Genomic DNA, 24429 nt, shown 5'->3' with positions numbered 1-24429 from the left:
GCCCAGCCTTGGTCTGGGTGAGGAAGGTGGGTCCCTGCAGCTCAGCCTGGACCTCACCTGCCTAGAGGAGAGCAGTGTGGCCTCACTGGTCCTCACTGTGGCCTCACTTGGTCCCTGTCCCGGTCCCTCCCCACAGTACGTGGCCGAGCTGCTGCAGGATCAGCGGAAGCCCGTCGTGTGTACCTGCTCCACTGTGGAGGTCCAGGCCGTGCTGTCTGCCCTGCTCACCCGCATCCAGCGCTAGTAAGGGCTCTGGCTTCCCTCAGGTGCCCCACGGGGTTTCTCTGGCTTCCAGGCACTGTGAGGACCCACGGCTGTCTCGTCCGAGCAGGGCTTAGCTGCCTGCTGGCCCCAGAACCCAGAGGGAGATGCCTGTTTTCCCCCAGGCCCAGGCCTCACCTTGCCTTTCTCAGTATCCTTTGAAGCCCCTCATGATGAAGGGAGGGCACAGGGTTCTGGAAGGATCTGTGACTGCATCCACCTCCTGGTCTACTCCCCCAGTGCCTGTTTCAGCCCAGGCTGGGCCAGACTGCATTCAGGAGTCGGAACTCTGTGTGGGTCTCCCACTAGGCGGTAGGAATGCAGATGCCTGAGCCCTGGCCCATCAGCTCCCAGGCAGGCTGGTGAGGAGCTTGCGCCCCAACGTGGCATGCAACATTCCCAGCAGCAGCCTGACCCGCTGCGCCGTGATGCCAGCTCCTGACTTGTCCTGTTCCAGACGTTTTCCTTGCCCCTGCTCGCCTCCTGTTGATAGGTCCACTGTTGCCCCGTGTGTAGACAGGCTGTATAAGGTACACAGCAACCTGCCCTAGGGGGAGCCTGGCGAGCCCCCTTCTAGGTATAGCTCTCCCGTTCCTCTCCAGCTGCAACTGTAACTCTTCCATGCCGAGGCCAGTGAAGGTGGCAGCTGTGGGCGGCCAGAGCTACCTGAGCTCCATTCTCCGCTTCTTTGTCAAGTCACTGGCCAGCAAGACCTCCGACTGGCTGGGCTACATGCGCTTCCTCATCATCCCACTTGGTAACAGCGGGTCTCGGCCATCAGGGAGGCTGGGCCCCTGGGCTCTGCTGCTCGCCAGCGCCCCCTACCCTTGCTGTTCCCCTCCCTGGTTCCTGCAGGTTCCCACCCTGTGGCCAAGTACCTGGGCTCCGTGGATAGCAGGTACAACAGTGCCTTCCTCGACTCTGGCTGGAGAGACCTGTTCAGTCGCTCAGAGCCACCCGTGTCAGGTAGTGGCCCCTGGGAGGAGCCCCCACCCTGAGTAAGGCCCCCCGGGACTCCTAGAGCTGGCTGGGGGCAGGGAAGGTGCGGGACTGGTGGGTGTGGCCCTCATCCCTGGGCCCATTGCACATTGACCTTTCAGCAGGTGCTCATCAGATGGGGCTGGATGTATCTGGGGCTGGCCTCTGCTCCCCAATATCTAGAAGGGGCAGGGTGGGGAGGCAGGCCATCTCAAGATAGGCCCAGCAAATGAACAGCACCATGAAAACCCACCAAAAGTTGGGGAGCTGAGGCTGAGCGGCAGGGTTGGCTTGGCAGGCCTGGGAGGAGGTGAGAGGTAGAGAGCTGCTAGGCTAGCATGACTGAGCCAGGACAGAGCAGGAGGTCCCTCGGGAAACAGCCAGCAAGAAGGTGGGATCTCGGAGGTCTTTCCCCACCAAACCCCCATGCAGGGGTACCCCTGAGGGGACGTGCGGGTCTGGGAGATCGCTCTCCTCTTCTCTACAGAGCAACTGGACGTGGTGGGGCGCGTGATGCAGTACGTGAATGGGGCTGCGGCAACGCACCACCTGCCCGTGGCCGAGGCCATGCTGACCTGCAGGCATAAGTTGTGAGTTTGGTTCTGGGGGGTTCTGGTGGGTACCCTTTGCCTCTGTAAATCCAACAACAGAAAAGCATGGCTGTACCCGCCCCAGTGCCCCTGCCTCCTGTGCTCCCCAGTGACCCCTGTTCCTGCCCACAGCACAGATAGGTCAGAATATTTGGCAGCCCCCAGGCTGTGAGGTGTTCCCTGCCCCACACCGCTGCACCCACCCACTGACTGTGAGCTGCCCTGTCTCCCCACAGCCCTGACGAGGACTCCCATCAGAAGTTCATCCCCTTCATCGGCGTGAGTACCCCATGCTTGCTCTCCACCCCGGCCACATAGCAGGATTCCCAGGCAGTGGGAGAGGACCTCTGTCCTCAGGGGTTATTGTGCCTAGCGTGGAGATGTGACTGCCTGTCGCACAGTTCCTGGGCCTGCATGACCTGGCTGCCTGGCCATCGGCTGTGTGGGCTGGGCCTCATGTCGGGCTGGCCTCTGAGCATTCCCCTCTGGTGAACCCTGGGCCGCCCTTCAGTGTCTCACCCCAGGCCCTGAGCCTGGTGCCTTGCCTGGGCCCGAGAGCAAGCGGCTTTCCCCAGAGAAGCCAAGGAACACGCGTCCGGGTCTCCTGGGCCAGGATCATGACCTCTTTCCTTCCCTGTTTAGTCAAGGAGTGAATTCTGCAGGCCAAAACAAAACCTCTGGCAGGTTGTCACTGCTGGCCTTGGTCTGTTCTGCGGGGAGTGTCTGGGCTACAGGCTGACCCCAGTGGGGTTGAGAGGGCCCAGGGAGCAGATCCTGGCCAGGGAACTAAAGGTGCCACTTGCATTTTTGGGATGCACCCATCCCTTCCAGCTGGCTCCTTTGCTTTCTGTAATCTCCTTGGGGGTCCCTCAGAAGCTCCAGGGGGAGGGTGGACCTGTGAGGCCGAGAGGGGCTTAGCTCGCTACACTCTGTTCTCTGCACTCCTGACATGCTGGCTGCCAGAGTGAGCTGGGACGGCACGCCATGCCCACTTGGGCTTCGCAGCACAGTTGCTCCCTGCCGGCCTCAGCAACTGCTCCTTGAGGCCATGCCTGGGCAGGCTCCAGCTCATTCCATTGCCTGCTGCCCAGCCCAGGAGTTGAGCCTCACACCTCTCAAGATCTGGGTTGCTGCTTGCTGTGACTTCACAAGCAAGAAATGAAAAATCTCAGCTGTTTATGTGGAATCCACAGGCACTTGCAGCACTCAGGCTGCCAGGGCAGCGAGGGGCGAGAGGAGTTACATCCCCGAAACTCCAGAGTTCTTTATGCCTCTCTGGAAACCACAGCACTTGTGTGCACAATCCTGGGACAGACCTATTTGTGCGCGCCTGCTACCTGCTCACAGCCACCGCCAGGGCCCCTCTGCAGGCCGCACGTGGTCTCCACTGCCCACGCATCCCGAGTCCAGCCCCTAGCCTCCCGGCCCAGCCTGCCTCCCCACCGCCACAGAGCAGGACTTCACCTGCCAGCCAGGCTGCAGTCCTGCTGGCGATGGCCAGCCACTGGAGGGCCCCCTCGACTCTCTCCAGGATTCTCTCGGGAGCCTGTCATTCCAGAGAATTCCAGGGGAGGCACTTTCTGAGTCCTCAGATGCTGGTCCTTAAATGTGGTGCCATCTTCCCAAGCCCACTTAGTCTTGGGGCACAGGGAGGGGTCCTGCCCTTGAGAATTGGGCTTTGTCCTTTGCCTGGAAACAGCAGCAGGGTCTCGCAGGCTCCTTCTCAGTGTTCTGCGCCGGGGTGGTCACATCTCAGAAGGGCCTGGGTGGTTCCATGGCACGGCAGGAGCTCTGATGGGGAAGCTGATGGGTGCTGCCTCCTCCTGCAGGTGGTGAAGGTGGGGCTGGTCGAAGACTCTCCCTCCACTGCAGGTGAGCTTGGGCCCCTGCTTGCTTCTCAGGGTGAGAATGGCGCCTTCTTGCTTGGCCTTCTAGTTCAATGGGCTGGACGCTGAAGGTGTTGGGAAGTCGGGGTTGGGCCAGGAGGAATGTGGGCACCCTCCTACGTTGCTGGTGGCGGTGAGGGTGACGGATAGAGCACAAGGCACCACCAGAATGACACTATGCATGCCACTCACATGTCGGGTTGGCTTCCTCTGCCCCCGCACAGGTGACGGGGACGACTCGCCTGTGGTCAGCCTCACCGTTCCCTCCACATCACCACCGTCCAGCTCAGGCCTGAGCCGAGACGCCACGGCCACACCACCCTCCTCCCCATCCATGAGCAGCGCCCTGGCCGTCATGGGGTAAGGCCCAGTCCCCAGGAGCTACAGAGACCGTTGTCACCAGCCATGCTTGTCCCTGCACAGCCCGGGAGGTGGGCAGGCACTTCCTGCCAGGTCTTTGTTGTGGAGTTGCTCAAAGCTGTATAGCAGAGGCCCCGCCGGGCACGTGTGCAAAGGCACCTGCCGGCCACGAGTGGTTGGAGTGCTCCACTTCTCTCACTGGGACAGCGGACTCAGCTTGTGTCTACAACGGGGAGGGGAAGGGAAGCTGGTCTGCATGACTGCCCGCCACCCAGGATGGACTTCAGGTGTAGGTCCCACGGAGGCCTGAGTGAGCATGGAGGCAGGGAGGAAGGGCAGGAGGAGCATCCATCCACTCCTCCAATGCCACATGTCCTGTGGGAGGCGCTGACCGAGGCTTTGCCAGACACACCAGTGACTGGGCTGCAGTCCCCAACCTGCCTCTTGGCCTTGGAGCTCATGTCCTCCCTGCTCCCTCGTCCTCTCATGTGCCTTGGTCTCCTGACCTCAGGAAGGGACCCCCCCAGAGACCTGGCTGGCCTCCTGGTACCCCTGGCTGCCCGCTCCAGCCCTTGCCTGACCTGGGAAGGGACTGCCTCACCTCGGCCTCCTTTCGCATCCACTCGAAGCTTGGTGTTGGGTTTTGTTTTTTGGTTTGTTTTTTTGTGTTTTTTTTTTTTTTTTTCACGAAACCATGAAATGAAGCGGAAAGAGAGAAGTCAGATGATTTTCGTAGCTTCTGTGCCTATTGTGTCTGACGCCTCCTTTCAACAAAACATCAGCCCTTTTTCCCCAGGAGCTAAAATTATCACTGAGCTAAAAGTGCCACACAAAAGAGCCAGCACAGGTTGCCTCCCCGGCTGCCACCCTGACCTGCACTGGAGCCACTGCAGGGCCACTGCCTCTGCCCGCTCCAGCCCTGCCTGACCCGGGCACACGCTCTGAGTTCTGGGTGTGTATGTGTACAGGAGTAGGATGTGCAGGCGTGTGTGTACACAGATGTGTGTATACACAAGTGTGCATGTGTATGTATTTGTGTATATACACGTATGCATGGGTGTGTGCATGCACACGTGTGGGTGTGTGCATGTGTGTATGTACACATGTGTGTGCAGGCGTGTATGTTATGTGCACATGCTGGTGTATATGCACACTTCTTCCTTCCGGAAGCTTCCTTTGCTTCCATCCTGCTGGAATGGCTCAGTGCAGCTCCCTCACCTGCCCCGGGTCCTCCCAGCTTTGTCCTCCCTCCGAGGCCCGCCCTCCCACTGCCCCAGCCTGGCCCCCGGTGCCAGACCCTGGGGGCAAGGCCATCCTCTCCCTTTCCTGCCACCCTCTCCAGGAGCCCCAGTAGCCCCTATGGGGACGTGATTGGCCTCCAGGTGGACTACTGGCTGGGCCACCCCGGGGAGCGGAGGAGGGAAGGCGACAAGAGGGACGCCAGCTCCAAGAACACCCTCAAGAGCGTCTTCCGCTCAGTGCAGGTTTCCCGCCTGCCCCACAGTGGCGAGGCCCAGCTCTCGGGCACAATGGCCATGACTGTGGTCACCAAAGAGAAGAACAAAAAAGGTAAATGCCTCCTGGGCCAGGCCTGCCCTCACCCCTCCTGGCCAGGCCTGCCCTCACCCCTCCTGGGCCAGGCCTGCCCTCATCCCTTCTGGGCCAGGCCTGCCCTCACCCCTCCTGGGCCACCCTCACCCCTCCTGGCCAGGCCTGCCCTCACCCCTCCTGGACCACCCTCACCCCTCCTGGGCCAGGCCTGCCCTCACCCCTCCTGGACCACCCTCACCCCTCCTGGGCCAGACCTGCCCTCACCCCTCCTGGGCCACCCTCACCCCTCCTGGCCAGGCCTGCCCTCACCCCTCCTGGGCCACCCTCACCCCTCCTGGGCCAGGCCTGCCCTCACCCCTCCTGCACCTGCTTCAGGGAGCTGCAGTGAGGATGCAGCACAAAGCCATCCAAGGGGCGACCCCTCCACCAGCCCGGACTGTGGGTCGGGAAGGGACACGGGAGGCAGAGCCCTCGGACACACAGTGGCCTGACGTGACTGGGCAAGGCTGAAGCCTGGAGCCTGGGACTCACTGCCAGCCTCCTGTCTGGCCCATCACCTGCTGCCTTCCCAGGAGTGTTAGCAGGAGCTGGATGAGAAGCAGAAGTGGCATTTACCAGTGGGGCGCCAGGGCTCCAGGAAGCATCTTACCCACTGCCACACATGCCTGCCTGGGGGTACAGCCCCCTTCTAGGTCCAGGCGGCAGAGCTGGGAATGGCCATGAGTAATAGGCTCCAAGAAAGTGAGGCAGGCCTTGCCATAGCCAGTCCTTTCTGCTGTCAGCTGGACACCCCCAGACACAGCATGTGCCAGTCACTGACCCCAGGCCTCCCCAGCTCCTCTGAGGTTACCCAGAACAGCTGGGGTCTGGACTTGGATTTCCCCAGTGACCTGGGCTGTAGCCGAATGAGGCCCTCCTCCCTGTCCATGCTCCCCCCCACACCCCCACCGAAGCATAGTGACCTGGGGAGCCCTCCCCACACCCAGGCAGGATTAGCATGAGGACACATTGCAGGCTTCGTAGCTGGGGAGCAAGCCTGCCCAAGACCACCTGGAGCCAGTGTTCCAGCTGGGAGGGACTTCAGCAAATGCAGGCCCCAGGGTCCTCTCTAGATGCTAAGGCGTTGAGGGCAGGGGGAGCAGCCAAAGCCACGCAAGAACCTGGAGGTCCTGCCACTGTAGCATGCTGCCAGGAGCCAGGGGAAGGATGCGGAGAAAGCCCAGTGGGTTGCACATGCCTCTCTCCAGCAGGGGGCTGGGCACCAAGAGGGGCTTCCCCTACCCCCAAGGGTAACAGGGCCATGCTGCCCACTTTGCAGTTCCCACCATCTTCCTGAGCAAGAAGCCCCGAGAGAAGGAGGTGGACTCCAAGAGCCAAGTCATTGAGGGCATCAGCCGGCTCATCTGCTCCGCCAAGCAGCAGCAGACCATGCTGAGAGGTACCGGCAGGGTGGGAGCTAAGGCCCGGCTGGGGGTTCCTGCGGGTAGCCCTGCAGCCCCACTCATTCCCCTGTCCCCCTCAGTGTCCATTGACGGAGTGGAGTGGAGCGACATCAAGTTCTTCCAGCTGGCAGCCCAGTGGCCTACCCACGTCAAGCACTTTCCAGTAGGACTCTTTGGCAGTGGCAAGGCCACCTGAGGCCCGTGTCTCAGCCACTCTCCCTCCTGGCACTGCCACTCAGCCTCCCTGCCTGAGGCCCGGGCCCTGCATCTCATGTGCCCAGTCCTGAAGGACACTGCCACTGGAGACACTGCCCTCCCTTCCCACTGCCTAGCCCACCTCCACACCCCCTTCTCTGTCCTATGGTTCTCCTCCCTCTGAGTCTAGGCCCAGGACAGTGGGTTTGGCCCTGTAGTGCTCATCGTCCCTGGATCAAGTCCCCTGGGACTTGCTGTGTACCACTTGCCTCTCTCCCTGCTGTGGCACCAGCTCCTGAGCTGGAACCGTGGTCCACAGTGGAGAGTGCACACCCCTCATCACCACCTCTGGGATCTTGTGTTCCGTGGTCCCACTGGATGACCTCCCATTTTCGGTGGGGCTCTCTGCCTGTCCCACAGAGCGTATGGGGGAACACCTGAGCCCGCGGGACACTGCTCCACAGCTCAGGGAGGCAGAAAGCTTCACCCGCTCTGGGGCACAGGGCTCTGGGAAGGGCGACCTCCCTCTCCCCTGCCCTGTGGGGGCCTTGTGTCCTGTGCATTTCTTGGGCTGTCCACACAGCCAGTCTCTGGGTGGTCCTGTGTGGTCACCCTGGGCCCTGGCCACGGCTTCTTCCTTTCTTTGCCTCCCAGCCCTTCCCCTTACGCCCCCACCCCTGCCACTATCACCCCAGTTCAGCCCTGCCTGGATTCAGAGTAGTAGGCAGAACCCCCCCTCCCCAACCCCCGCGCTAGCCACCCACCTGTCCTCTCTCCCTGCCTTCTTCCCAGGCCTCCCTCCAGCAGGCTCCTCCCCTGCCACAGACCACAGTTGGACCTCGCCTTACCCTCAGCCATGGACAGTCTCAGGGGAGGCCAAGGACGCCAGCCCATGTCCCAGCCATGGCCCTGAGCGTGGGTTGCCTCCAGGGTTTCCTATCACCCCCCTCACTCCTCCCTAGGAGAACTTGACTTTGAAAGTGCTTCCCTCATCCTCCACATCTCCCTCCTTCTCCCTGGCTCAGCCCCAGTGTCCAGGGCATCTCTTGGGCCAGAAAGGAGGTGGGGGCTTATTGGGAGATGCTGTTGAAATTGGGTTTTTCATTCAATAAACTGATGATTTCTTACCAACTGCGCCAGGCTGCCCCTTGCTATGTCCCAGGAGTGGCCCAGCCACCAGTACCTCATAACCTGATGCCATTTGAGGTTCAGCCAGGAACCTGGTGCACACAGGAGCCTCATGGCCCCCAGCAGGGGCACACACGGGGCATCCCCTGCGTCTAGGTGGCGACGCAGAAGGGGCTTCCAGCTTGACTCTGGAAATCAGCCAAGTCCGAAGCCAAAGGTATCCTTGCTTATGCAGGTCGAGGCCCGGGACTTGGGACAAGTGCTGGGTTTGTTTTCCTGTTCGCCCCCAACATGGACCATAGAGATGGGGAGCCATCGTGGCCCCATTCCCAGGTGCCCAGTTCATCCCCTGCACGCAGCCCAGAACTTGGCATCTCACCTGGCAGGGAGCACCCCAGAGAGCACAGCCAAGCTAGCAAGCTGTCGCCAGGTTTAGGCCCAAGGCCAGACAGCTAACAGAAATCCTGGGACCAGGCACATGACACGTACAGCCTCCTTGAGCCCAAGAAAGGGTAGCAACAGCTGCCACCTCAGGAGCAGAAGCCAGAAAGAACTTTCTTCCAGAAAGAACGAATGTTGCTGTGCAAGTACCCAGTGAAGCTGGCAGGAGGAATGGCTGGGGTCACACCTGGCCGTCATGTGAGCCTGGGGGGTGAGCACACGCATGAGCACACGGGAGCAGAGCTGCAGCCAGGGCTTGTGCAGGGCCCAAGAGCAAGAGCGTTGGTGTCAGGCCCGGTGGCGTGGCCTAGCGGCTCAAGTCCTCACCTTGAACACGCTGGGATCCCATATGGGCACCGGTTCTAATCCCGGCAGCTCCACTCCCCATCCAGCTCCCTGCCTGTGGCCTGGGAAAGCAGTCAAGGACGGCCCAATGCCTTGGAACCCTGCACCCGCGTGGGAGACCCGGAAGAGGTTCCTGGTTCCTGGCATCGGATCAGCACAGCACTGGCTGTTGCGCTCACTTGGAGAGTGATTCATCAGATGGAAGATCTCCCTCTCTGTCTCTCTTCCTCTCTGTGTATCTGACTTTGTAATAAAAATAAATAAATCTGGAGCGGGGGAGCGGGTGAGAACACTCCAGCCCTGTCTCTACCGCCTGTCCCTCCTTCCATGCACCTGCTGCTCCTGCTCTGCCCTCTCCTCTTCCTCCCCTTCCCTTGAGGCTTATTTTTTTTATTTATTTATTTATTATTTTTAATTCATTAATTACATTGTATTATGTGACACAGTTTCATAGGTACTTGGATTCTCCCCACCCCTCCCCAAACCCTCCCACCATGGTGGATTCCTCCACCTTGTTGCATAACCACAGTTCAAGTTCAGTTGAGATTCCCCCATTGCGAGGCTTATTTTTTTTTTAAAGATTTATTTATTTCATTACAAAGTCAGATATACAGAGAGGAGAAGAGACAGAAAGGAAGATCTTCCATCCTATGATTCACTCCCCAAGTGAGCAGCAACGGCCGGTGCACGCCAATCCGAAGCCAGGAACCTGGAACCTCTTCCAGGTCTCCCACGCGGGTGCAGGGTCCCAAAGCTTTGGGCCATCCTCGACTGCTTTCCCAGGCCACGAACAGGGAGCCGGATGGGAAGTGGAGCTGCCGGGATTAGAAGCGGCGCCCATATGGGATCCCGGGGCGTTCAAGGCGAGGACTTTAGCCACTAGGCCACACCGCTGGGCCCAAGGCTTATTTTTTTTTAAGATTTGTTTTATTTTTATTGGAGAGTCAGATATACAGAGAGGAGAGACGGAGAAGATCTTCGCTGATTCACTCCCCAAGCAGCCGCAACAATCGGAGCTGAGCCGAGGAGCCAGGAGCCCCTTCTGAGTCTCCCATGTGGGTGCAGGGTCCCAAGGCTTTGGACCATCCCCAGCTGCTTTCCCAGGCCACAAGCAGCAAGCTGGATGGGAAGTGGGACTGCTGGTATTAAAACCGGCACTCATAAGAGATCCCGGCATGTGCAGGGCGAGGACTTTAGCTGCTAGGCTACTGCACCGACCCCCCTGAGACCTTTTTCCTCACCATTCCACCAAGAGTCCCTTTGCCAAGGTTACCACTGACCCGCCTCCCCAGCCGCTCTGCCCCGGGCTGTCCCGTTGCCCAGCCTCAGGTCCTCACATGCTCCCCCAGTCTCCTGTGACTAAGGCTAAAGGCATGGCACTGAGTCCTCCATGCCCGGCTCCCTAACCCAGCAGTTATCAGCAGGTCCCTTCCAGGCTCCTCATGCTCTGTGCTAGACACTATAGCCATCTCCCGGTCCTCCCTGCTTCTGCTCACTCCCCTTGTACTCTGTGTTCCACTCAGTAGCCAGAGCATTGTACCGCGTTGGCTGCAGGATGGGAATCACCTGCCCTGACTGTCCAGCAGCTCTCCTCTCCCAAGCCCTCAGGGAAGCCTTGGAGGGCTGGCCAGCTTTAGCAGCTCATCCTCCCTTGCTTGCTCCTTCCTGTCACACAGACACGGTAGACACATTCTGCCATGGACCCCCTGCTGCACCTGCCCCTACAGAAATGTCACCCTTCTCCGGCCCTTTCCTACTATCTCTTGGCACTTCATTATCCATCTGTTTATCTCTGGTGCTAAAATAGAAGCTCGCAGCAAAGAAAACTGTCCCCCCCCCCCCACTGCCCTGCCCACTCTTTCTTGGGTCCCCAACGCACACTTGGTCCATTGTGGGTCCACAGTCCTCTTGCTGCTAGCCTGGGGTCCCTAAACCACACGTGCCACTCTGAACACAGTGACTCTGACCCAGCCTCTAGTCTGCCTGCCTCGGCCCCTTGGCCGCCTGCCTCGGCCCCTTGCCCGCCTGCCTCGGCCCCTTGCCCACCTGCCTTGACTCCCAGGCCTTGGGATTGTGAGAGAGATGTGGCCCTTGGTGAAGCAAGGGTGAAAGGTTCTGACACACCTCACAGCTCTGCTGAGTCCCTGGAGACCGGTCAGCACATGCATCCCCAGGGCCACCAGATTCCCTAACAGCCCAGGGGCTGGTGGAGGAACCCGTATTTAACCTGCACACCAACTACACAGCCTGTTCTATGCATTTTTGTAAAGATTTGTGTATTTGAAAGAGCTGAAGAGAGATTGGTCGGGAGTCTACATGGCAGTGAATGAGGCTAGCCCCTCACCTGCAACGCTAGCATCACACAGTCCCAGCTGTTCCACTTCAGACCTGGCTCCTTGCTATCGGGCCTGGAAAAGCAGCTGAGGATGGCCCAAGTGCTTGGGCCCCTGCACCCACATAGAAGACCCGGAAGAAGTTCCTGGATCCTGGCTTTACATCTTAATGTGATCTTCCATCTGCTGGTTCATTCTCCACATGGGTCATCCTCTGCTGCGTTCCCAGGCACATTCTCATGGAGCTAGATAAGAAGTGGAGCAGCCAGGACTCAATTGCTGGTGGTTATGGGCAGTGGCAGCATCATATGCAGTGACTGAACCCACTGGGCCACAGCACCAGCCCCTTGAGATGTTTTATGTCCAGTTTCAGTCAGCCTTTCTGGTTTTTGCTTTTTTTTTTTTTTTATTGCAAAGTCAGATATATAGAGAGAGGAGGAGACAGAGAGGAAGATCTTCTGTCCAATGATTCACTCCCCAAGTGACCACAACAGCCGGAGCCAGGAGCCAGGAGCTTCCTCCAGGTCTCCCACACAGGTGCAGGCTCCCAAGGCTTTGGGCCGTCCTCGACTGCTTTCCCAGGCCACAAGCAGGGAGCTGAATGGGAAGTGGGGTTGCCGGGATTAGAACTGGTGCCCATATGGGATCTCAGTGTGTTCAAGGCGAGGACCTTCAGCCACTAGGCCACCACCCTGGGCCCCAGCCTTTCTGTTTTAAAACACCCTTGGTGTTGTGTCTCACCAGCAGGTCATGTTCATATCATAACGGGGGAGCCAGTAGCACCTCACTGATAGCCGGAGTCCACACCTGTACACAGCGTTGTTTGGTTTTTCCTGGCTACCAGAATCCCATTCAGGATACTCTTCCAATTTCTTACTGTCTGATATATGTATGGATGTGTGTGCGAGAGAGAGAGCATGGGCATCCATTGGCTTACTCCCCAGGCACACACAGTGTGGGATAGGACCGGGCTGACATCAGAAGCTGGACACTTCATCCGGGTGTCCCATGTCAGCCATCACCGCTGTCTCCCAGGGTCAGCATCAGCAGCAGGAATACAGAAAAGCCCAGGCTCGAACACTGACATGGTCACATGGAGTATAGGGGTCTTCAGCCACAGGCCAAATGCCCACCTTTGTGAGCTAGGTTTGCAAGCTATGGACTGGAGAAACCCACACCTCTGTCCACTCCCTGCCATGGGCTAATTCTCACCCTGGGTATGCATATACAAGGGTGACACACAAGGTTGGAGCCTCACCCATCTAGGCACCCCAAGGCCTGTGGGGGCCAAGGAGCAAGCAAAACATTCTGCACGGGCGCATAGGCAAGGACATCCAGTTTTGCCTGAAACAAGAGGATGACCCTAAGGACATGACACCTGCAGCAAGGGCTGCTGCGGGTGCAGGAGAGTCCGTGTGAAGCCAGAGGAGCAGGTCCTCAGGTGAGCTCAGCAGGTCTGAAAAGGCCCCAGAGGCATGGCCAGTGTAGGGTGGCTAAGCCGAGGACAGACGGTTTTACCACCACACATGGGCCTGGGGTTCTACTCCAGCTGGAAGGCTGACTTCCCTCCTGACCCTATGGGCACCTGCCATGGACATCAGACACCTCGTCCACCATCACACCAGCTGCCTCTTCTGCTGCACGCGTTCCTTCCAACCGCTTTCTCTCCAGCCACACTGCATGCTGAGGCTGGCAGCCGCCCTGCGCTCTGTGGTTTTGTTTTGTTTTTTTTTTTTTTTCTCCCCACATCTCCCTCCCTAGCAGAGTCCTTCAGACGATGAGCCTGGTGAGCCTGGATACTGCCGACTTCCAGGAGCAGCGTCTGCCAGAAAGAGGAGGCGTGCTATTAAGGTTGGGCGCCATTTATTCTGTTCCGATAACCCACCCTGCAGGTGAGGGGGCGGACACAGTGACAGCGCATTTATAAAAAGCATGCATGGGGCACATAGGGGAAATATGGCTTCGTGTCTACCCAGTGAAGCTAACCCCAAAGCCTGGGTTCCTGCCCCGCTGAGCAGGACAGGGATTCTGCCAGCCTGGCTGGGAGCAAGTGGGGGCCTCTCCCACGGGCACCACAGCAACAGGAAGAGCTGATTGTGAGAAAGTGGGCAGGCAGAACGCTGGCAGGGATGGGTGGGGGGCGGGGAGAGCCTTGGAGGAAGTGCCTGCCACACACACTCCACCAAGGAGAGGCTTGCGCTCCGTAAGAATTCCAGAACACATAGCTCCCAGCCAGCAGATGCGTCAAGGGGTGGGGTGGTTTCCAGGAAGGAAGCACCTAGAACCTTTTCCCCGGCGGCTGTGGGACTGCGGGGCAGTGACCCAGGAGTTCAGTCAGTGTCACCGTGGACACCTCCACTCCCTCTCCGTGACTGAGCCCCCAGCGACAGCCAGGCAGGAGCCCAGCAGGCAGTAACAGTCCCTCCCATGGGAAGCGTGGGAGATGGTGTGATCTTCAGAGCTGAGAGAAAGCAGCCAGGGGCTGGGAAGGTCAAACATCAAAGACAAGATAAGCGCCTGGGAACAGGGCGAGGAAGATGGCCTCAGCCTCCCCCAAGCCCGGGGCACACAACCTGGAGAATCGGGACCAACAGGGCTTGGAGGAACAGTGGATACAGCCACAGCAAGCCAGCAAGGAGCCAGCTCAAGCCACCCAGGCAGTGCTGCTTCAGTAGATGAAAAAGTTCGGCACAAAGTTGAGGGGGCAAAGGGGGTGTGTGTGCTGCGGGCTGTGCCATGGCTGCAGACACCAACACGCACACACTGAATTCGAGCTTCTAGAAGAATCCGGCAGTCCCTGGAAGCCTGGGCCCCCACTGTCTGACCTCATGTGGCTGCCCTTCCCTCTGGGGACCTCAGTTTCCACACACGACACACGCGACTGGAGTCCTCCAAGAAAGCTTCTCTGCACAGACTTGCTGAGCCGTCAGGTGCCCACAGGATGGGCTGGGGAGTAGAGACTAGAGCCCCTGGCAACTCAGGGCTGTGTGTGTTCACATTGCCACCAAGCTGCCTCTGAAAGACACAGCTGCTGGGAGGCCTGAAAGGATCACAGAGCCCAAATACGAAAGGCCTTGGCCAGCAGGGTTCCCCCTTGCCCACCCCACTGGCCTCAGTAGCTGAAAGCATCCAGGCCTCCTACAAGTACCAGAGAATGAACACCTGTTGGCAGCAGGTGCCTCAGGAGAGGAGAGCCCAATAGTGCAGGTCAGTGGTTGGGGAAAGAACATTCCCATGTAACTTTTTAACAAAAATGTGTTTATTTGCAAGACAAAGTTGCACAGAGAGGAAGAAAGATTTTCCATCCCCCTTGTTCACTTCCCAAAAGGCTACAGCAGCCAGGCCTGGGCCAGGCCAAACCAGAACCCTAGATCTGCATTCCAGTTTCCTGTGTGGGTTGGGTGTGGGGTTCAAGCACATGGACCATCCTCTGTTGCTTTCTTGTGAGCCTGAGCAGGGCGCTGAATCCGTAATGGAGCAGCTGGGACTCAAACAGAAGGTCTATGGGATGCTGGCTTTGCAGGCAGTGGCTCAATGTGCTGTGCTACAACTCTGACCCCAGATTTGTACCAAATGAAAAGTTCTTCCTGCAGCCCCTCCCCCCATGTATAGTGGATACATTCCAAGGCCTCTGGAAGGTGTCTGCAGCCAGAGGCAGTAGCAAACCCTAACTATGTGTTTCTTTCCTGTGGAAATAAAGCAAATGTCTCACTTCCTTTAAGGAATATTTATTTGAGGGCCTGGTGTGATAACTTGGTGGATAAAAGTCCTCGACTTGCCCACGCCGGGATCTCATATGAGCGCCAGTTCTAATCCTGGCTGTTCCACTCCCACCCAGCTTCCTGCTTGTGGCCTGGGAAAGCATAGAGGACGGTCCAAAGCCTTGGGACCCTGCACCCGCATGGGAGACCTGGAAGAAGCTCCTGGCTCCTGGCTTCAGTTCAGCTCAAATTTGGCCATTGTGGGCACTTGGGGAGTGAACCAGCGGACAGATCTTTCTGTATCTCCTTTTCTCTGTATGTCTGACTTTCCAAAAAAAAAAAAAAAATGCAAAATCTTTTGAAGAAAAAGGACTATTTATTTGAATGGCAGGGTTACAGAGAGATTGTCCATCCTCTGGTTTGTTCTCTAAATTGTTTACAACAGGTAGAGCTGGACAGGTTAAAGTTAGAAGCCTCCTCCAGGTCTCCCACATGGGTGCAGGGTCCCAAGGCTTTGGCCCGTCCTCGACTGCTTTCCCAGGCCACAAGCAGGGAGCTGGATGGGAAGTGGAGCAGCCAGGACGTGAACCAGTGCTCTTACCGGAAGCTGTTACTGCAGGCAATCGTACTGCACTGCAGTGCTGGCCCTTAAAGGTCAATTTCTACGTAAGGAATTCACAATACCAAAATAGAACAATTATAACAATATGCCATATAAGTCATCTGAAACCTATGGTCTGCTAAGGATTTTTCCCAGTAGTAGCCTTGGGCTGTGGCTGACTTGGGAACCCCTCCTCAGCAGAAGAGGGGCTGCTGGCTCCTCAGGAAGTTGAGACCTTGGATGGACATATCCCCAGAGCCCTCGCTGCCCACCAACTCCACTGGGGCTGCAAAAATGGGTGGGGACCCAGGACAGGGAGGTCATTGTGGTTGCCTCCTGGGCCCCGTGCTGAGCACCTAGGTCTGGGCAGGGGTGGGGCTCCCAGGCGGGGGGGCTCCATCTGGGGACAACAGGAAGGCCAGCACAGGGTGAGGTGGCATTGGCAGGCTGGTGCCAGGGCTGCTCCTGCCAGCAAGAACTGGAGAGCGAGGACCTCCACCTGTACTGTGCTGTGTGCAGCATGTGTCCCTTGGGGTGTCCATCTAACTGCCACCCCTTAATGCCATCACCTGGAAGCAGCAGCCACAGATGCGTAGACACCCACTCAGGATTTTAATTTAGTCTGCTGGTTCCCTCCCCACAGGCTGGGTGAAGCAGGGCCCAGAACTCCATGCGGCTCTTCCACCAGCGATGCAGCAGGGACCCAGCCTCAGTAGGCACCGCTGCCCCCTAGGTTCTGCCCTGGTGGGATGCAGCAGAAGGCCAACCTACCCACTAGGCGGACTACCTGTTTCTTCAACCAGCACTGCCTGACATCCGCTGTGTCCCCAGGAGCTACCCTGGGAGTGACAGAACAGTCTCGCCTGCCCTGGGGAGCAGGCCACTGGAAGCGCAGCGGTCCAGCCACAGGGGACAGGCCTCCCTCTTCTCTACCCGCCTCCTCCTGCCCCCCAGCAACCCCAACACACTGGGAGAATTCTTTGACACGCGGCCAGCTCCCGAGGCGGGGTGTTTCTCTCAGGATGGTCAGACCCCCGAGAGATGCGGGGAAGGGCCACGACGGAGGGCGCCACGGAGCCTCATCACGCCTCCGAGCCCCGCCAAGTGCCAACCGGATGCCGGGCTCCTCCCGCCGTGCTCGCTGAAGGCGTCCCGGGAGCAAGCGGCACACCCAACCGAGGAGCCCGGAGGCGACGTCCGCGGTTCGCTGTCCACCTGCGCCCGCAGAAGCCCCGCCCCGCCCCGGGAGAAGCCCCGCCCCGCCCCGCGGAGCGGCGCCCGCCCGCTCCTTTAAGGCGGCGCGGGGCGGAGAGGCGCCTGTTTCGCCCCCTCCGACGCCGGCGAGGTAGCAGCTTCACCTTTAAGGCGGCGCGGGGCCTGCCGGGAAGGCCGGCGGGATGGACGCTGCGGGCCCGGCTCCCGGTTGCGGGTCCCGGTGAAGCGAGGCCGGCGCGGAGCGGAGCGGCGGCCGCGGCCGAGGTCGGCCGGGGCGCGGCCCGGGGGAGGGGTCGTCGTGGGCGGAGCGGGGCTGCCGGCGGCGAGGGAGGGGCGCGGCCCTGCGGGGCTTTGGGGTGGGGGGCTCCATCCGCCTAGGGGATAGGGGTGGTCACGGGCGTGGCCTTGCAGGACCCGGACCCCCGGCGGGGCCGGCAGGTTCACCCGCTTCCAGAGGGATTCGGGCTGGGGCCTGAGGGGGCTGTCCGAGGGGTGCTGGGGGCCGCGTGTCCGGCACAGGAGCGGACCCCAGCATCCCGCGCCGCGCTCCCCGCAGCGTCGGTGGCTTCTCCAGCAGGAGAGAAGCCCGGAACCTGCGGGGCTGGACGCGCGGGTTTGGCCTCGCTGGCCGCTCCGCATTGCGTCTCCAGGGCCGACGCGGGCCGGGCGCGCCCCCTGTAGGCTGAGCGCGGGCCCCAGTAGTGGGGTCTATGGGTCTGGACATCTCCACCTCCCCGGGGGACCCAGGCGTCCGGGGAGCGACGGGGTGGTCGGCGCCCACCTGCCCACCCGCGCCCCCTCGCCTTCCCAGGCTGCGCGCGCGCCACCATGGCCACGATGGTGCTTCCGCGGGAGGAGAAGCTGAGCCAGGATGAGATCGTGCTGGGCACCAAAGCGGTCATCCAGGGGCTGGAGACCCTGCGCGGGGAGCATCGCGCCCTGCTGGCCCCCCTTGCCGCGCCCGACGCCGCGGGCGAGGCTGCCGAGCCCGGCTCGCAGGAGCGCTGCGTCCTCCTGCGCCGATCCCTGGAAGCCATCGAGCTGGGGCTGGGGGAGGCACAGGTAGGTCGGCCGAGTCACCGCCGCGACTGCGCGGGGAGGGAACTGGACAGGGAGCCCCCAAAATGACTGTTGAGGACCTTCTCGGTCCTCCCCCTCCTCAGACCCTGATCACTCTCACTCACTGCCCCCCACCCCCACAGGGCCACTTCCTGATTCTGGATAGACAATCCCGAAGAGAAGTCCTTGGGGAACACCTGCTCCCTCACCCCCATTGGTCTGTTTGTTGCTGTTGTCCCTCCGGCTCCCTGTGGGCCAGGCCGTGTGTCAGGTGGCAGAGACACGGAGTCCCCAGTCCAATAGGAAACACACACACACACACACACACACACACACACAGATCATTTTATCCATGGTGAGAAGCTCTTCAAAGGAAAGAACAGGGTCTTGTGATAGCTGCTAGCCGGAGGTCTCTGCTGAGCAGGCCAGACTTCTCTGAGGAAATGACATTTAAGGACGCGAAGGCAGTTCCAGAGAAGGGAGGGGTTGCATGTGCAGGGGTCCTGGGGTTAGAAAGATGGTGGGGGGGGCACTGAGAGGGGAATTGTGTGAGGAAGCCAGGGCTCAGAGCTGGCTTGTTTAGATGGGAGCCAGCGTGGGCCTTGGCATCTGCCTGGCTTCAGGCTGTGGCACAGCAGGCCTCTGCGGGGTTCCTGCAGGTAGCCAGCTGGGTTGAGGCCCACCTGCGTTCGGAAGCTCCTTCCAACTGAGGCATGAAGAATAAACCTGTGGTCAGGGACAGGAACGGGTAGCCAGGGGCTGGCTGGGAAGCTCAGCTAAGAAATGGTGGCCAGAGGGGAGTGGCCAGTCTTCAGGTGGGCCAGAGTGAGGGGGAGGGCCATGAGACCCTGTCCACTTGAGCTTGCTTTCCACCTAAACCAGTGTGGGGGCTGTCCAGGACACTGGCTTGACATATCTGAAGACACTGGCATGTCCAGAGACTTGGTGTGCCCCTCAGACCCTGGTCCTGCCCCTGCCCAACTCCACTGGCCCTAGGCAGGCCCCTGCATCTTGATTTCCTTGTCTTTAAATTAAGGACTGTCTGTTGGACTTTCTTCCAGTCTGTTTAGGGAGTGTTGTTTGCAGCAAGGGTCCCTGGGCTGTTTGGGCGAGAAAGCACAGCAACATGCTCTCCACTCTCCCTTTACCACTGCCGTTGGGCAGAGGTGACCACACAGGGGCCTAGCGAACGTGGCCCAGGTGGGGCTCCGCGGATGACAGTGAGGGCAGTAGGGCAGCAGCAAGGCTGGACTGGGAGGGGTGCGGTGGCAGGGGTTAGGGGGAGACCCATGTGAGCCACAAAGGCAGGGGAGAGGCCTGCAGATGGAGGCCTCTGGATGTCCCCCTTAGCTGCCCCTGTGGCCCACCAGGGCATCTGGGCTTGGCACAAGTGCTCTTCCCCCACCTGGGGCCACTGAAGACTCATACTGCCGTGAACCCCTGGCAGGAGTTGGGGTGGCCCAGCACCCACTTGGGGCTCTCTGCCCCTGAGAGCAGTGAGGCGTGATTGGCTGCAGGGACGCCACCAGCCCAGGAGACACAGATGGTCTCTGGCTGCTCAGGGGGCCCAGCACCCAGATAGCCCTCCTCCAGTGTCAGGGATGCCCACCCTCCTGGGCTTTAGCCTCAGACAGGGATTATTTGGGGTGTTGAGGAGAAACACCCATGAGGGTGAGGGACCCCAGTTCGGAGGGGCCGGGCCTGTGGGTGGCCAGGGCTCTGATGTCCCGGCTGGCTGTACAGGTGATCCTGGCACTGTCGAGCCACCTGGGGGCCGTGGAGTCGGAGAAGCAGAAACTGCGGGCGCAGGTGCGGCGCCTGGTGCAGGAGAACCAGTGGCTACGCGAGGAGCTGGCGGGGACGCAGCAGAAGCTGCAGCGCAGCGAGCAGGCCGTGGCCCAGCTTGAGGAGGAGAAGCAGCACCTGCTGTTCATGAGCCAGATCCGCAAGCTGGACGAGGACACCTCCCCGAGTGTGAGCACCAAGCCACAGGGGGCGGGTGGCACAGGCGGCTGGACGAGGACACCTCCCCGAGTGTGAGCACCAAGCCACAGGGGGCGGGTGGCACAGGCGGCTGGACGAGGACACCTCCCCGAGTGTGAGCACCAAGCCACAGGGGGCGGGTGGCACAGGCGGCTGGACGAGGACACCTCCCCAAGTGTGGGCACCAAGCCACAGGGGTGGGTGGCACAGGCGGCTGGACGAGGACACCTCCCCGAGCCTGAGCCCCATGCCACAGGGGTGGGTGGCACTGATGGCACAGGGTGCATACCTCCCACCGCCCTCACACCTGCCCTGTCTCCCTCCCCAGGAGGAGAAGGGGGACGTCCCCAAGGACTCTCTGGACGATCTATTCCCCAATGAGGAGGAGCAGAGCCCAGGTGTGCAGGGGAGGGGCAGGGAGGGGTAAGCAGGGTGAGGTGCCTGGGGCCCTGGAGCTCGTGGGCAGCAGAGATCCGTTTCTGGCAATTGCAGAGTGGTGTGTCCCTGGGTGCTGGAGTTTGCAGGTGGGTTGTTTCTCTCCCTGAGCGGCCTCACAGAGACCGAAGGGAGCAGATATCCCAGTTAGAAACACAGGAGAGCCAGGCCCAGCTTCAGGTCCTGCTGTGCCCCTCCCAACCTACAGAGAGAGGTGCTGAGCACAGAGACAGCAGGGCCTTTGGGGCTGCAGGGGTGTGTGTCCCAGCACCCACAGTCTGTATGCAGGCCAAGGCTCCAAGGCAGAGTCACGGCCATTGGCTGGTATGTGCTGTAGGAGCATGGTCCATCTGACATGCCTTTGACCCTGCAGCTCCCAGCCCTGGAGGAGGGGATGTAGCTGCCCAGCACGGGGGCTACGAGATCCCTGCGCGACTCCGCACGCTGCACAACCTGGTGATCCAGTATGCGTCACAGGGCCGCTATGAGGTGGCTGTGCCACTCTGCAAGCAGGCACTTGAGGACCTGGAGAAGACATCAGGCCATGACCACCCTGACGTGGCCACCATGCTCAACATCCTGGCACTAGTCTACCGGTGAGAGCCGTTTTGGTCCCAGGTGTCCCTGGGCATGCCTACGTGCCAGTCGTGGGCTGGGACCCAAACACCAGCAAACTGCCCATTGGCCCCTAAGCCCCTGGAAGACCGGGACTGCCCAGGTCCCAGTGCACATTCCATCACATCAGTGACAACAGGGAAAGAGAGGCCACCAGGGCCAGGCCTTGGGTTGGAAGGCAACACTGACAATGCCCATCTGCCTCTAGGGACCAGAACAAGTACAAGGAAGCTGCCCACTTGCTCAATGATGCCCTGGCCATCCGGGAGAAGACGCTAGGCAAAGATCACCCAGCAGTGAGTGGGAGTTGGGGGGAGAAGGAGGCCATCTCCCATCCCCGGGGGGTCCCAGAGTCGGCCTGGCAGGGCCATGGGTCAAGGAGCCTCCATTCTCCCATACCCAGGTGGCTGCGACTCTCAACAACCTGGCGGTTCTATATGGCAAGCGGGGCAAGTACAAGGAGGCTGAGCCACTGTGCAAACGGGCACTGGAGATCCGTGAGAAGGTAGGTGCCATGGCCAGGGGCAGGCAGGGGACCTGGCAGCCCAAGCCCAGCCATGACTCGTTCTCCTGTCTCAGGTCTTGGGTAAGTTTCACCCAGACGTGGCCAAGCAGCTCAGCAACCTGGCCTTGCTGTGCCAGAACCAGGGCAAAGCCGAGGAGGTGGAATACTACTACCGGCGGGCACTGGAGATCTATGCCACGCGCCTCGGGCCGGACGACCCCAACGTGGCCAAGACCAAGAACAACCTGGTGCCCGGGGCTGGGAGGGGCTGCAGCTGGGTGGGAGGGAGGGCTGGGGGCTTGACAGGCTGCTCACCCCACCTGGCTCCGCAGGCTTCCTGCTATCTGAGGCAGGGAAAGTACCAGGACGCCGAGATCCTGTACAAGGAGATCCTGACCCGTGCGCATGAAAAGGAATTTGGTTCTGTCAATGGTGAGTTGGGGGCATGCACTCGCCTCACCACACCCTATGCACTCAGCACGCTAGGGGCTCCCCACTTGCCTGGCATGGACTGACCCCGGGGACCCCTCAGCATCCAGCCCATCATTTGTACCTGGCGTCATGTCAGGGTGGTTCCTGGGGCCCAGCCCAGCAGGAGGGGCTCGGGGGGCTGGCTGCTGAGGCTGCCCTCTCCCCCAGGGGACAACAAGCCCATCTGGATGCACGCCGAGGAGCGCGAGGAGAGCAAGGTGTGTCCTGGTAGGCCTGGGCAGGGCAGGGGGCTGTGTGGAGGGGGCTTCACCCACCTGCCCTGACCACTCCTCCCCCAGGATAAGTGCCGGGACAGTGCCCCCTATGGGGAATATGGAAGCTGGTACAAGGCCTGCAAAGTGGACAGGTGAGGGCCTGGGGGGCAGGCTGGGGGCAGGAATGTGGTATCTGGTCACCCTGAAACATGCTCCCCCACTTGGTGAGCTCACCCCTGAGGGCCCAGACCACAGGCCACTCCTCCCAAGAAGGCAAGGCCTGCCACACCAGCAGCAGGGGTGGGGGCTACAATCTGGTTGGGGGATAATTGCTCGGGGTGCTAGTGCCAGCTGGGTGTGAGGGGGGCTGGAGTACTGGGAGGACGGATCTGACCGCCCCACCTGGCCCTCCCCAGCCCCACGGTCAACACGACCCTGCGCAGCCTGGGAGCCCTGTATCGACGCCAGGGCAAGCTGGAGGCCGCACACACACTGGAGGACTGTGCCAGCCGCAGCCGCAAGCAGGTGGGGCTACTGGCGAGGGGCTGGACCACACCCACAGGCCCCCGCATTCCCAGTGGGGCCTGACGCTCGCTGCCATCCCCTCAGGGCCTGGACCCTGCCAGCCAGACCAAGGTGGTAGAGCTGCTGAAAGACGGTGGCAGTGGGCGGGGAGACCGCCGTGGTGGCCGGGATGGGGCCGGGGCGGCTGGGCCTCGGTCTGAGTCGGACCTGGAGGAGGCAGGGCCTACAGCCGAGTGGAGCGGGGTGAGTCCAAGGCCTGGGGAGGGGGCACACAGGGAGGAGGAGGGATGCAGGGGGGAGGGGCAGGGGGACGGCCCAGAGACCTGAGCCCGATGCCTGGCAGGATGGCAGCGGTGCCCTGCGGCGCAGTGGCTCCTTCGGGAAGCTCCGGGATGCCCTGAGGCGCAGCAGTGAGATGTTGGTGAAGAAGCTGCAGGGTGGGGGCCCCCAGGAGCCCCCCAACCCCAGGTGAGCCCCGAGCCAAGGCCAAGCACTGACCCAGCTGATCCCCCTCCCTCCCCGGCCCCTTCGCAGCTCCCCTGGCTCATGGTGGCCACTGTCTCATCCTCTGCCTCAGGATGAAGCGGGCCAGTTCCCTCAATTTCCTCAACAAGAGTGTGGAAGAGGCTGCCCAGGTAGGTGCAGGGTTGGGGCGACGGGGCGGGGTTGTGTGGGGGTGCCAGGGCACACTCTCAGCCGCTGCCTCTCTGCCAGCAGCCCGGAGGTCCGGGCCTCTCCGACAGCCGCACCCTCAGCTCCAGCTCCATGGACCTCTCTCGACGAAGCTCCCTGGTGGGCTAGGCCTGAAGGGGCAGCCAGCTGCCAGAGCCGCTGCCCAGCACAGCCCCCAGCCCTGCGCATGGGCCTGCTGCTTGTCCCGCCTGCCTCTCCCCAGGACCCCCTTTTCTGTTCAATCTCAGGGTAACCTCCTCCCTCGTCATCTCAGCCTGGGCCAGGGGGGTCCTGGCTGCCCCGGCCGCTCCCCCTATGTATTCCTTCCAGCGGAGCCCCTCCTCCCCGGGCCCATGGGAGGGGCTGGCAGCCCACCCTCCCAGAGCCAAGAACACTAGGCCCCTGCCCTCCCCAGCGGTTGCTTCTGTATATAGAGAAATAAGTTATTGGCCATGCCCCCCACCCTCGACCCACAGGACTCCTCAATGTCTCCTTGCCCCCTTCTCTAGTGGTACCGCCCAGGCCTTAATCAACCCATCTCCGCGCGGGGGGCGGGGGTCTCCCTGGCCCAGGAGCTGCGCTGCCCCCAGGCCGCCGGACCTTCTCACGCCCCTCCTGGCCCCCCAGGGATGCACACCAGCTCGCCATCGCCCAGGCCAGAGGGCCCTCGCTCGTTGCCGTCCATCCTAGCAGCCGGGCCCTGCGCCGCACCCCGGCCTTATGCACTGCCCCTCGCCCGGTCGCCCCTGGAGCCGTTCCTGCCACACCCCGTCTCGCACCTGCAGCTTCTCGTGAGGGGCGGGAGAGGCTGCCCCCGCTGGGGTGGGCATGAAGCGGGCGCGCCCTGTTTTAAGATGTCACTATAGAAATAAAGACGGCTTGAACCCAAGCTGGGCCTGTTTTGAGACGGACCAGATGGAGG

At 60.9% G+C, this 24429-nt stretch overlaps 2 protein-coding genes across 3 annotated transcripts in view; both read left to right on the top strand.

The window, feature by feature from the left end:
* PACS1 (phosphofurin acidic cluster sorting protein 1) overlaps positions 1–7677 on the top strand; it is a 140522-nt gene extending 132845 nt beyond the window's left edge. For both annotated transcript variants that reach the window (XM_058662772.1, XM_004596653.2), the window contains exons 15-24: positions 137–243; positions 864–1018; positions 1117–1227; positions 1727–1829; positions 2066–2108; positions 3659–3701; positions 3940–4075; positions 5418–5644; positions 6945–7064; positions 7149–7677. In XM_058662772.1, the coding sequence (XP_058518755.1) occupies positions 137–243; positions 864–1018; positions 1117–1227; positions 1727–1829; positions 2066–2108; positions 3659–3701; positions 3940–4075; positions 5418–5644; positions 6945–7064; positions 7149–7264 (1161 nt within the window). In that variant the 3' untranslated portion in view covers positions 7265–7677. The remainder of the gene's footprint in view (positions 1–136; positions 244–863; positions 1019–1116; positions 1228–1726; positions 1830–2065; positions 2109–3658; positions 3702–3939; positions 4076–5417; positions 5645–6944; positions 7065–7148) is intronic.
* A 9459-nt stretch (positions 7678–17136) lies between these two features.
* KLC2 (kinesin light chain 2) lies at positions 17137–24396 on the top strand. The gene is made up of 16 exons (XM_004596651.4): positions 17137–17291; positions 17839–18089; positions 19830–20060; positions 20398–20467; positions 20878–21100; positions 21328–21415; positions 21523–21624; positions 21699–21872; positions 21957–22056; positions 22264–22313; positions 22395–22462; positions 22727–22835; positions 22920–23078; positions 23179–23303; positions 23413–23470; positions 23553–24396. Exons 2-16 carry the CDS (start codon positions 17856–17858, stop codon positions 23634–23636), a joined length of 1875 nt encoding a protein of 624 aa, XP_004596708.2. The 5' UTR covers positions 17137–17291; positions 17839–17855; the 3' UTR covers positions 23637–24396.
* Positions 24397–24429: the final 33 nt, after the last annotated feature.

This window comes from Ochotona princeps, chromosome 4 (genome assembly GCF_030435755.1).
Source record: "Ochotona princeps isolate mOchPri1 chromosome 4, mOchPri1.hap1, whole genome shotgun sequence".
Classification (NCBI taxonomy): domain Eukaryota; kingdom Metazoa; phylum Chordata; class Mammalia; order Lagomorpha; family Ochotonidae; genus Ochotona; species Ochotona princeps.
This window is presented reverse-complemented; position numbering and strand designations above follow the sequence as displayed.